Source organism: Oncorhynchus clarkii, chromosome 7, assembly GCF_045791955.1.
Source record: "Oncorhynchus clarkii lewisi isolate Uvic-CL-2024 chromosome 7, UVic_Ocla_1.0, whole genome shotgun sequence".
Taxonomy (NCBI): Eukaryota; Metazoa; Chordata; class Actinopteri; order Salmoniformes; family Salmonidae; genus Oncorhynchus; species Oncorhynchus clarkii.
The window spans coordinates 56990217-57002864 of record NC_092153.1 but is presented as its reverse complement, the minus strand read 5'-3'; the positions used below and the strand labels follow the sequence as shown (position 1 = coordinate 57002864).

Sequence of the window (12648 nt, the reverse complement as noted above, 5' to 3'; positions counted from 1 at the left end):
ACAGTAGATGGTATCGAGTACAGTATATACATATGAGATGAGTATGTAAACAAAGTGGCATAGTTAAAGTGGCTAGTGATACATGTATTACATAAGAATACAGTCGATGGTATAGAGTACAGTATATACGTATGCATATGAGATGAATAATGTAGGGTAAGTAACATTATATAAGGTAGCATTGTTTAAAGTGGCTAGTGATATATTTACATCATTTCCCATCAATTCCCATTATTAAAGTGGCTGGAGTTGAGTCAGTGTCAGTGTGTTGGCAGCAGCCACTCAATGTTAGTGGTGGCTGTTTAACAGTCTGATGGCCTTGAGATAGAAGCTGTTTTTCAGTCTCTCGGTCCCAGCTTTGATGCACCTGTACTGACCTCGCCTTCTGGATGATAGCGGGGTGAACAGGCAGTGGCTCGGGTGGTTGATGTCCTTGATGATCTTTATGGCCTTCCTGTGACATCGGGTGGTGTAGGTGTCCTGGAGGGCAGGTAGTTTGCCCCCGGTGATGCGTTGTGCAGACCTCACTACCCTCTGGAGAGCCTTACGGTTGAGGGCGGAGCAGTTGCCGTACCAGGCGGTGATACAGCCTGCCAGGATGCTCTCGATTGTGCATCTGTAGAAGTTTGTGATTGCTTTTGGTGACAAGCCAAATTTCTTCAGCCTCCTGAGGTTGTTCTTCACAATGCTGTCTGTGTGAGTGGACCAATTCAGTTTGTCTGTGATGTGTATGCCGAGGAACTTAAAACTTGCTACCCTCTCCACTACTGTTCCATCGATGTGGATAGGGGGGTGTTCCCTCTGCTGTCTCCTGAAGTCCACAATCATCTCCTTAGTTTTGTTGACGTTGAGTGTGAGGTTATTTTCCTGACACCACACTCCGAGGGCCCTCACCTCCTCCCTGTATGCCGTCTCGTCGTTGTTGGTAATCAAGCCTACCACTGTTGTGTCGTCCGGAAAATTGATTATTGAGTTGGAGGCGTGCGTGGCCACGCAGTCGTGGGTGAACAGGGAGTACAGGAGAGGGCTCAGAACGCACCCTTGTGGGGCCCCAGTGTTGAGGATCAGCGGGGAGGAGATGTTGTTGCCTACCCTCACCACCTGGGGGCGGCCCGTCAGGCTCTGGTAAACCCAGAAGCCCATTCTCCAGGAGTTCCTCAACGTCCCCAATGTGTTAGACAGCGTTGACATCCTGTAGGATAACACGGCCTTCCCCGAAGTGGTTCTACCCGGACTCCCCTTCACAGCAGCCCTGTGAATAACCACTCAAACAGTATTCACCACAATACACCATGTTTAACCAAATGATATTACACTTACTACTGTGGAATCACTTACCCATAACAACTGAGAAAACATCCTCCATCCATTTTTAATCTAACTATATTACCCATACACTATTTTAGTAGTACAATCTTCATCAGCTTTGAGCATGCTCATTCGACTATAACCTCGTTACATGGTGCATTCTATATACTGTAGGCTACTACTCTGCTTCAATATAAATGCTGCCTGGCCATTATGTTGTGCCCATCGGGTACAGCATAATACATTTTTGTATGATGAAATATCTCGCTCTTGCGAAGGAATGTAGATTTTTTGATGACTTTGCTCTATGGGACTTGACTGTGTTCTGACAAGACAAAATATGTGAATCAGATTTAGATTTTTGTATAATATAACAATGCCTTCACACAACTGGAGCCTTCATAAAAATAAAAAGCTTGGTTTTTGAAAAGGTATTGATCCTTTTGCACTTCTTGTCTTGTATAGCATTTCTGATTACCACTTACCTTATTATTATTAACGTGTCCCTCTGTGTTAATCCACTGTGGGTGTACAGTGTTCTACAGCGTAGGCTGCCGACAGTGTGATCATTAATGACTGAATTGGTGTATATACCACTATTCACAGTTCAACGAGTGTGGCAGTGAAACGTCACCACAGGCAGCCAGTTGTTATCGTTTTATGTTGTACTAGTTAATACAGCAAAGATAGATGTGCGTTACAGATGACATTCCCAATACATGGGATAATTTCTTTGTTTATTTTACGGAGCACTGTAGCTCTAATAATGGCAGTAACGATGAATGGCTTCAGATAAACTTAATGACCTGTGACCCAACCTGCCAAGAAAATACATCTTCTACTTCAACCCTGAAATGTGGCAATGTGTCTGATAGCAAAACCAAGGAGATTTGTCTAGTCTTTAGTTATGTCACAGTGACATATCTACTGAGACAGTTACAATAAAAGTAGGCTAGGATGAGACAAGCTGTGGAAGGAGAAACTATTTGAGCTGAGTAATATACAGTATGTTGCTCTGTATTAAAATAATCTCAACATTGTAATTCCGCAATAGACTACGATATGACAAATCCAATCACGTATACCAATATGACTGCTATGATTACAAATATTCTCAACTATCAGGAGGTGAAGGTCAACTTAATCATGTCATGGAGGACATTTTGAGTTGCACCATTACTTTAGGACATGCGAGTTGAGAAATCTTTCAAAAGTTCTGCTTTAGGGTTGGCAGAAGTTCCACATGTTGTGTAAATGAAATGTCTATGTAAAAGGATAATATCCTATGTTTCCAAATAAAAGGTACTATGAAGTAATGAGGAGACTTAGATTTGTATTTGCTTCACTGTCCAAATTCATATGTATTTCAAATATCATTTATAATGTACCAAAGTTGTCAATGTTGTATTTGGTCCCATATAGTTAGCACACAATGACTACATCAAGCTTGTGGCTACAAACTCGTTGGATCCATTTTCAGTTTGTTTTGGTTCTGTTTTCCCCAATAGAAACTGAATGGAGTAAATTCTGATGATGCCATGATTAGGAAAAACGATGAGTCAATCACCTCTCACTATTACCAATAATGGGGGAGATTTTGGGGGTGTATGATCTTTGTCCCTTTGTAACTTTCTCTCTTCATTCACAATTCATTCAGGATCTATAATCATGGTAGTGTCCACATTCATGTAGAAGTGTTCACAAATATATTATAGTATTACAATAAAAGTGACACCAAAAATACCATTCACCATTCACTTCCTATTGGACAAAACATCATCCGTAACACAACCAAAACAAGCTGTAAACGCATCCAACAAGCTTGACGTAATCATTGTGTGCAAGGAATGTGGGACCAAATACTAAACTTATGACTATTTAAATACACGAAGTGAAATGTGTCCAAATACTTGACATCTTCAAATGGGGGGACTAGATATATAAAGTGCTTCCATTTCTAAACGTTAAATCAGATAAGTATGAAAATACCCTCAAATAAAAAGGTGACAGTCTGTGTGTGCTGTCACTTTTTATGAAACATTTGATCTCAAATCCAAAATGCTGGAGTACAGAGCCAGATTAAAAACATTTATCATTACTGTCCAAATACACATGTACAGTAGGGGAGTGTAAATGAACAGACAAAAGTACATTGGCACAGACAATAAATAAACACAAGACGTAAAGGAGGCTATAGTTCTTTGCATAACTATCTCCCTGTTGGTGGCTTCTGGCTTCCTGCTGGAATAAAATAGATTTCCTGATGAGATTTGACCACATTATATGGCCGCTCTGAAAGCTATTTCATGTACGGGGACAAAGGCTTAACAGTAACTGTACATTGGTGTTTGTAACTGGAAAAAAAACAAGCATAATCTTAGCCCAAAATAAATGTGCCCTTTCCAAAAATCACAGAAAAGCTAATTTTTCCCTTGCTAGGTGACAGTAAATGTAATATTCAGGAAGGAGGAGAGGAAGTTATACAGGAGGAAGTAGCTCCATTCATACCAGTGTGGGCTGAGAAAAGTGAGTGATAATTACCAATGTGTGGTTGTCTTATGTACCTTAATTGAATACACTGACTAAAGTCAATCTGAATAACTGCATCTACTAAACAACCAACATGTATAGGTCACCGTGTCCAGAGGTGTGTGAAGGGTGTGGCGGCCCTGACTAGAAGGGCCCGGTAGGCCTGTCCAAACTGGCGGTTCATGACAGCGTAGAGCACAGGGTTAATACAACTGTTGAGCCAGGTGAGGTTGGCACAGAACATGTGGAGCACCTGAGGTGCACGGTTATGCTTATCAGCAATGTTCAGCAGCAGGAACGGGACAAAACAGCCCACGAAACACAGGAAGACAGTGAAACACATCCGGGTCACACGTCTAAACTCAACATTGTCCCCTGAAGAGGTGGTGGAGGAGGAGGGGGCAGTGATGGGGGCAGGAGTGGCCGAGCGGGGCACAGGGTTGAGGGCAGGGGGTAGCTCCTGTGCCCCTGCTTGGTGAGCTGAATGCGAAGTTAAAGCAGAGCCCCAGGTGGAGTGGGAGGATTGGGCTTTCCCAGGGTGCACCTTCACCTCTACCCTCTTGTATTGGGTTAGTTCTGCCTGGCTGCTCAATTCACAGCTCTGGGTGGTGGCCACCCCGCTCCCGACTCCACTATCCCCCTCCGTCCCTTGTTCTGATGAGTTTGGCTTCTTTTGTGACGAGCGTCGGCTAAACCGGTAGCGGACCAGTGCCAGTGCTGCCACCCTGACTCGCCTGTAAATGAGCAGGTAGAAAATCCCCACGCAGCCCAGGCCGATAAAGAAGTAGAAGAATAGCAGCACGGTGGTGTAAGGGCGCCCCCTGGTGCGGTGGAAACTGCAGGTGCACACCTGTGGGGCAAATACATAAACGGGCCAGAGCGGGCCGAAGCTGGCCAGGCCCAGGGCCCAGGTGGAGGGCAGGAGGATAGCCAGGCCTCGACCAGAAAACACCCGCTCAAACACATCCCGCTTCGTCACCAGCAGGTAACGGCTGGCCGCGATCAGACACAGGGTGATGATAGAGACAGAGTTGGAGAGAAAGAGGAGGAGGCCAAAGATGCTGCACCAAAGAGGTCCGCCCCTCCAGCGGAGGTGTAGGTAGGAGTCGACAGAGACGGGCTGCAGCAGGGTGCAGTACAACAGGTCCGCCAGGGCCAGGTTCACTATCAGCACGTTGAAACGCGTCCGCAGCCGGGTGTCCGTGGCGAAGGCCAGAATGGTAAGCATGTTCCCCACCGTTCCAACTATAGTAACTACCGAACCCCACAGCACGCCGAAGTAGCGGTAGGCCTCCACCGAGGGGTGGTGGCAGGAGAAGGTGTCATTCTGCACGTCACCTGTGACGTTCTCCAGCATCCTGGGAAGAGAGAGGTATCAACTTTATTATTCCCCAGGTCAGGGGGAAGTTGGATTGGAAACACAATGATATAAATCATATAAAGTTGATTCCACATCAGATACGCATAACAAATGTATTGCACATCACATCATTTACACATTATACACAGAGAGAGAAGAGAAATTCCAAAATGATCAGTTGTCAGTCAAATAGTGGCAGGTTGTTGGCGAGTGGGGGTAAGTCAGAGGGGTGCTGTAGGTGCAGGGTTCCTAGACCACTTCCTGCTTGTTGAAAAAATGTGGTGAACCATGCATTGTTCTCTGTCATGTTGGGGTGTTCCACACATGTTCAATAATGTCATGTTTCAGAACCAACCTTGACTTTGTCAGTAGCTGTTCTTGCTATTTCTGCTGCTCTTTTGTCCATTCAAATAATTGATGTTGTTTGGTGTTCTGTGCATATCAGATCACAGCCTTCCCAATAAGGCATGTACTGTAGTAGATGTACTGGAGCTACATCAGCATGACTACAGAGGCAATATCGTACATTTTTTTTGACTGACTAAATTCAACACCTTAATAATGTGTAAAAGAAACCGTACGTTATAAATACAGTATCTATTTTACAAATTGATAAAATTGGAGGGGTCACAGCCCCCTCAATGGACAATACACTTCAATGGACATGCTGTATTATAATATGACTAGGGAAATCCATTCTTTCTCCCACCAGGATCGTATAGCAGACTTAACAATATAATCCAATGCCTTTGATGGAATAACTATTCACTTTCAGTTAGTGTTCCTGGAAATGAACTGTTAACACCATAATAAATACAGATGTAGATGTCAGACAATTCTGTTAGATGTCAACGGTTGTACAGTAGAGTACAGGACAGTACATTCCTTTTGATAATAGTTCTCTATATGGGGTGAATAATTAACTCACATCACGGAAGTTGATCTGAAACACGAGAACATCAACTTCCACAGGTAGTGTTAACACAGGAATATTACTATCGAACAGAGTATCACCACAAAGAACAGAATAAATCCTGAAGTTTATTTCTCACCTCAGTTCTAACGTTTTCTGTCAAGGAGTCTTTGTCTCTCTGTGCAGTATCTTGGCATTTGTGTTGTCCTGTGTGTCGTGGTTGTTCTGTTGTCTCAAAGTCTTTATGCAGTTTATCTGTCACTTAACTGGTTCCTTCTCCTTTTCACCTCTTTTGAGCTTCCTCTAGTCTTCTCATTGGTAGATCCCTGTGACCTCATGAAATGTGATGCAATGTGTGTGTTTTCTGTTTCATGACGGATGTTTCTCAATTCTGGTCAATTCCGAGTTTTCATAGCAAATAATGTGTTCTTTTTCTGATTTCTTCACCTACTGGCTACTGTATCCTCATTTTGTTAGAAATGCTCACTCTGCACTGCTAGTCAGACATAAGACATTAAAACTTAACAATCAGTATTCAAAAGCATTTCTATGAACATACATTTCACAGTATATAGCATCACCACCACAGTCATTTTGTAAATAATTTATTGATCTTCAGTTTGTTTATTCAACAATAAGGAAGCTCTTTTGCCAACATCGCTAAAACAGTCTATAATGATTCAATATTATCTCCGAAATAACATTTAATATATTTGTACACATCATTTATTTATTTATTGCAATGAACCAGAGTCGTTAGCAGGAGTGCTGTAAGTATTGCTACAATTTCTCAGTCCTTTACCCTTCTAATACTGTATGAGAAAAAAATAGTTTGGTGGCTTTACAGGAGCAACAGGCTCCATCTGTATGGGTTAGTGTGAGGTTGGGTATGAATACACTACCGGTCAAACGTTTTAGAACACCTACTCATTCAAGGGGTTTTCTTTATTTTTTAAACTATTTTCTACATTGTAGAATAATAGTGAAGACATCAAAACTATGAAATAACACATATGGAATCATTTAGTAACCAAAAAAGTGTTCAAATATATTTTGATTTGTTTATATGTGAGATTCTTTAAATAGCCACCCTTTGCCTTGATGACAGCTTTGCACACTCTTGGCATTCTCTCAACCAGAATCATGAGGTGGAATGCATTTCAATTAACAGGTGTGCCTTGTTAAAAGTTAACTTGTGGAATTTCATTCCTTCTTAATGCGTTTGAGCCAATCAGTTGTGTTGTGACAAGGTAGGGTGGTATACAGAAGATAGCCGTATTTGCTAAAAGACCAAGTTCATATTATGGCAAGAACAGCTAAAATAAGCAAAGAGAAACGACAGTCCATCATTATTTTAAGACAATACAGAACATTTCAAGAACTTTGAAAGTTTCTTCAAGTGCAGTTGCAAAAACCATCATGCGCTATGATGAAACTAGCTCTCATGAAGACCGCCACAGGAATGGAAGACACAGAGTTACCTCTGCTGCAGAGCATAAGTTCATTAGAGTTATCAGCCTCAGAAATTGCAGCCTAAATAAATGCTTCACAGAATTCAAGAAACAGACACATCTCAACATAAATTGTTCAGAGGAGATTGTGTGAATCAGGCCTTCATGGTCGAATTGCAGCAAAGAAACAACTACTAAAGGACACCATAAGAAGAAGAGACTTTCTTGGGCCAACAAACACTGGCAGTGGACATTTGTCCTTTGGTCTGGAGTCAAAATGTGAGATTTTTGGTTCCAACTGCCATGTCTTTGTGAGACGCGGTGTGGGTGAACAGATTATCTCTGCATGTGTGGTTCCCACCGTAAAGCATGGAGGAGGAGGTGTGATGGTGTGGGGGTGCTTTGCTGGTGACACTGTCTGTGATTTATTTAGAATTCAAGGCACACTTAACCAGCATGGCTACCACAGTATTCTGCAGTGATACGCCATCCCATCTTGTTTGGACTTAGAGGGACTATCATTTGTTTTCAACAGGACACTGACCCAACACACCTCCAGGCTGTGTAAGGGCTATTTGACCAAGAAGGAGAGTGATGGAGTGCTGCATCAGATGACCTGGTTTCCACAATCCCCCGACCTCAACCAAATTGAGATGGTTTGGGATGAGTCGCACCACAGAGTGAAGGAAAAGCAGCCAACATGTGCTCAGCATATGTGGAACTCCTTCAAGACTGTTGGAAAAGCTGATTGAGAGGATTACATTTTTTATTTAGCTTGACAAGCCAGTTAAGAACAAATTCTCATTTATAATGATGGCCAAGGAACAGTGGGTTAACTGCCTTGTTCAGGGGCAGAACAACAGATTGTTACCAAGTCAGATTTGATCTAGCAACCTTTTAGTTATAGGCCCAATGGTCTAACCACTAGGCTACCTGCCGCCCCGAGAGTGTGCAAATCTGCCAAGAGTGTGCAAATCTGTCATCAAGGCAAAGGGTGGCAATTTGAAGAATCTCAAAATTGTTTAACACTTTTGGTTACTACATGATTCCATATGTGTTAGTTCATAGTTTTGAAGTCTTCACTATTATTCTACAGTGTAGAAAATATTAAAATAAAGAAAAACCCTTAAATGAGTTGGTGTCCTACTACGTGTCCTACTTCTTCACTTCAAACATCCATCACAGTGTTTCTCACTCACACCACACTCAACATGCTACCATCTGGGTGTAGGATCACAGGTCAGCAATCACTCCTGGAAGGGAAAACCCACCTCCCTTTTGTTCTCACTAGAAGAGGCTGGTGCCATCAGATATCCCTAAGGCTCCCCCTGTTGTTAACTGTGTAGAAACAATTCCCTTATACCACACCCTAATACCACACTTTGTTGGGACTGTGCAGACATACTTAAGTTTTGAGTAAAGGTTCTAAAATTAGCTGTCTCGCTGAGTAGTTTCCAGTTTGAATGAAAGGGGTCACCATTGAGGCATAATTGCGTGCTTCATCTATCTCTACCTATCTCCAGAATACACACATACGCACACACACAGAAACACAACACTTTGACACCAGCCATACAAAAATATAAGACAAGGGCAGAAACTTTAAGAATGCTCAAAGGAACCAATTGACTTCTCGTAACAGTTCCAGTCCGTAACATGTCCCACTCTCCCTTTCTCTCTGACTTCTTACAGACAATAAGACTGAAAGAGGAGGTCTGCTCAGAAAACAACAGTTAAATAAATGGTTTATCACAAGTCCATCATTTTTCATTGCATTCATTTACATTTCTTAAAATATCTTATTCAGATTTCTTAAAAACATTTAGCTCTACCTTGGTGCATTCAGTACACATTTCTGCCTTGAGTTACAGTGGGGTTTTTCTATCCCTTCCTTGCTTCCTTCACTTCTCTCTCTCTCTCTCTCTCTCTCTCTCACCTGATCTGACAACAGAGGATATATAGACTAACATCTATTATCCTCAACACAACACTAGAACATGTATCTAGAACCTGGAAACATAGAGTACAATGTACCTTGTGCCTGGATCTGCAGAGCAGGTACCTAATCTAGAACCTGGAACTACAGAGTGGGGTACAGATGTAGGATCTTCATTTTATCCAGTTTGCTACAGCAGGAAATAATCCTGCAGCAACAGGAAATGTGAATTATTATGTGGATTATAATTAATGGACATATTTGTGGGGGTTGATCCATTTTTAATAAGGGAAAGTCAAGTCTGAAATTTCAAAGTGGAAATTACAAACCACATAGGCCTTTTTAGGACTCAAATACACTACAACTTTTCTGCAACAGGTTGATTCAATTGAGATCCTACACCTGTAGATAGGTACTGCACTTGGATTATTGAACACCCCAACAGGGGTTTGCGGTATGCAACGTATATTGCAGATGGCTTTGGGTGGGAGTTCACTGAACCAGAAATGCAGAGATGTGGAGGAAATAGAACACTCAGTCTACTGAGTCACCCTCAGCCAGGATACAAGTTTGACCTGTACAAATATTTTAACTGAAGGTTAGAGGAGGGTTAACGGAGAGAAAGCATTGACAGAAAGTCCATCTTAGTCTGTCATGCATCCTTCCTCTTTAAAATGTCTGCAAGCTGTCCATCCTTTGATTTGGAATTTATTAAACAAAAAAGGGTGGAAGGGTAGAGAGGAAAAGGCATAGTCTTTCCTATTTCAAATATTTAAGTTTTAACATCTGTTTATTATCTATCAATGGTTTTCCCTGTTTACTTCACAGTGTGCTCCTTCCTGATAGTGCCCCATCCCATCACCGTCAATAAGGGGAGAAGAGGATTGGCCCATGGGTGGTGCGCATAGGCCCAGGGGCGGGCCTTAGGAGGCTGAGGTGCGTGCCTTGTAGTGTGCCCTGTAAGAGGTGGTGGTGGGGATGGTAGTTCTGAGTGTGAGAAATGGGACCAGGGGGACGCAGCTGAGCCAGCTGATTGGAGGAGGCAGCGGCTGCCATCGCCGCGGCAACAGCCAGGGGGTTAGGAAACAGTCCATGGCCCAGAGTTTTTGGAAGTTCCTTTGAGAAGGTCAAGGATGACTGAGATCCAGAGAGAGAAACAGTGTAAAGGTTAAAATGAGTAATGAGTAAGGTGAGAGAAGAGGCAAACTGTGGTATGCTGTCTATTAGACAACCCTGAGCTAAATGACTGAATCATCAAATAATGATTTAGAAATATTGCTATAGCCTATACACATAATTGGATCATTACCACAAAGTCTGTGCGATTCTTATGCCGGCTAAGGAGAGGATTGGGCTTCCCTGCGACTCCATCCCGATGCCTTCGACTGGATATATGCTGAAGAGAAAAATAAGTGGGGCGTTGTAGGTTTTCTTCTTTCTCCAAATGTGCATCCTTCTTTCAGTGAGGTATCTGAATGATGAATTAAGCTGTAGGTATAAGGTACTGTTGCCTCTAGATGCTGATCTGTGGTTAGTTTTGCATTTCCCCCACTAATGGTTAAGGTTAGGATTGGGGGAGGGGTAGCTGATCCCAGTAGTGGAACATGTACCCAGTTCTCACATTTAAGTTAAAGTAAAGAAACTTTAATAGAAACTTACTCAAGTAAAAGTCACCCAGTAAAATACTACTTGAGTAAAAGTCTAAAGTATTTGGTTTTAAATATACTAAGTAAAAGTATAAATCATTTCAAATTCCTTCATTTAAGGATAGCCAGTGGCGCACTCCAACACTCAGACATAATTTATAAACGAAGCATTTGTGTTTAGTGAATCCGCCAGATCAGAGGCAGTAGGGATGACCAATGATAAGTGCGTGAATTTGACCATTTTCCTGTCCTGCCTGAGCCTTCTAAATATAACTGGTGCTTTTGGGTGTCAGGAAAATGTATGGAGTAAAAAGTACATCATTTTCTTTAGGAATGTTATGAAGTAAAAGTAAAAGTTGTCAAAAATATTCACAGTAAAGTTAAGTACAGATACCACAAAAAAACAACTTCAGGAGTACTTGAATGTATTTTTGCTTATGTATTTTACACCACTGGCTGATCCTAGATCTGTACCTAGGGGAAACTTCACTCTTGGGCAGTGGTCGTGTTACTTACTCACTCACCTGTTTGAGCTGCAGCTCAGAGTTCACTCTCACGTTGCAAATCTCACAGTGGAAGGTGCGTTCCTGAGTGTTGTGGTCCGAGGGCAGCCCCCCTGCCTGGTCTGGGCTCAGGTTAGGGCCCAGCCGAGGGTACGTTTTTATGGGGCCCAGCCCACTCCATGCCTCCAGGATGGTTTTGTGTTTGGTACCTGTTAGCCGTGGAGAGAGTGGTAGAGAAGGAAATATTAGTTGTTGTTGTTTGTAAATTTTTATAAAACTAGGCCTGATAACTCATTGATTATATTTTCTCTGTGGAGTGTAATGTAGTTCTACATTTCATGATGTTCTTGTTCATTTCAAAACATTGATATTTTATGTATTTTTTGTACTATTAAGAAAATACAGAACTTTATAATTGTAATATGGAATAGGCGATTGTGACTTTTGTTTAAACTATTGAATTATTTTGCACCTTAAATTCGATTTTGCATAGCCTGCACATCCATATGCTGCTCCGTGCGTCAATGGAAATGTCTCCCAAGGCAAGCCTTTCTCGCTGCATATCCAGCAGAAGTTATTGTCTTCCTCGGTTAAATAAATAACGTATTGTTTTTGTGTTTACAAAATGATTTGCAGTATTTCTTTCATCACAGCCGCCAACACAGGCCGCACTCGGTCACCCAGAACAAGGTACGGTAAGCGTTTGAATATATTTGTATTAGTATCTTCCTTAAATGATCATTTGTTTGTGGCTATCATTGTAATTAACCTAGCCCTCAGAAGAATATGGTGGGCTAGATCACATCGAGGCTAATTGAGCATAGAAAGATGAGTAGGCCTAAGCAGTATATTGAGTCAGAAAGTGTGGTGACATTGACTAGCCACTAGAGAGCACAGCTAAACATTTTCAGGATTAGGCTATTTAGCAGTTTTGGTAACCTATCTCCTGCTCTGTTCTTGTCTTGTCATGTAGTACAGAACCATTATCTCCTATTTCTCTTG

The 12648-nt window shown here is 42.0% G+C and overlaps 2 protein-coding genes across 3 annotated transcripts in view; both read right to left on the bottom strand.

Moving 5' to 3' along the window:
• Positions 1–2628: 2628 nt before the first annotated feature.
• Positions 2629–6380, bottom strand: LOC139414345 (G-protein coupled receptor 84-like). Its single transcript, XM_071162264.1, has 2 exons — positions 6250–6380; positions 2629–5195 (listed from the first exon to the last, which is right to left on the bottom strand). The coding sequence occupies exon 2, from the start codon at positions 5192–5194 to the stop codon at positions 3941–3943; it is 1254 nt and encodes a 417-aa protein (XP_071018365.1). The 5' UTR covers position 5195; positions 6250–6380; the 3' UTR covers positions 2629–3940.
• A 3471-nt stretch (positions 6381–9851) lies between these two features.
• Positions 9852–12648, bottom strand: part of LOC139414344 (zinc finger protein 385A-like) — a 62611-nt gene continuing 59814 nt past the window's right edge. For both annotated transcript variants that reach the window (XM_071162261.1, XM_071162262.1), the window contains exons 6-8: positions 11668–11855; positions 10807–10893; positions 9852–10634 (exon numbers count right to left, since the gene is read on the bottom strand). In XM_071162261.1, the coding sequence (XP_071018362.1) occupies positions 10362–10634; positions 10807–10893; positions 11668–11855 (548 nt within the window). In that variant the 3' untranslated portion in view covers positions 9852–10361. The remainder of the gene's footprint in view (positions 10635–10806; positions 10894–11667; positions 11856–12648) is intronic.

Bases quoted from the DNA above. Each gene is read 5' to 3' on its own strand.
- LOC139414345 (XM_071162264.1), bottom strand. From the start codon at position 5,194: ATGCTGGAGAACGTCACAGGTGACGTGCAGAATGACACCTTCTCCTGC.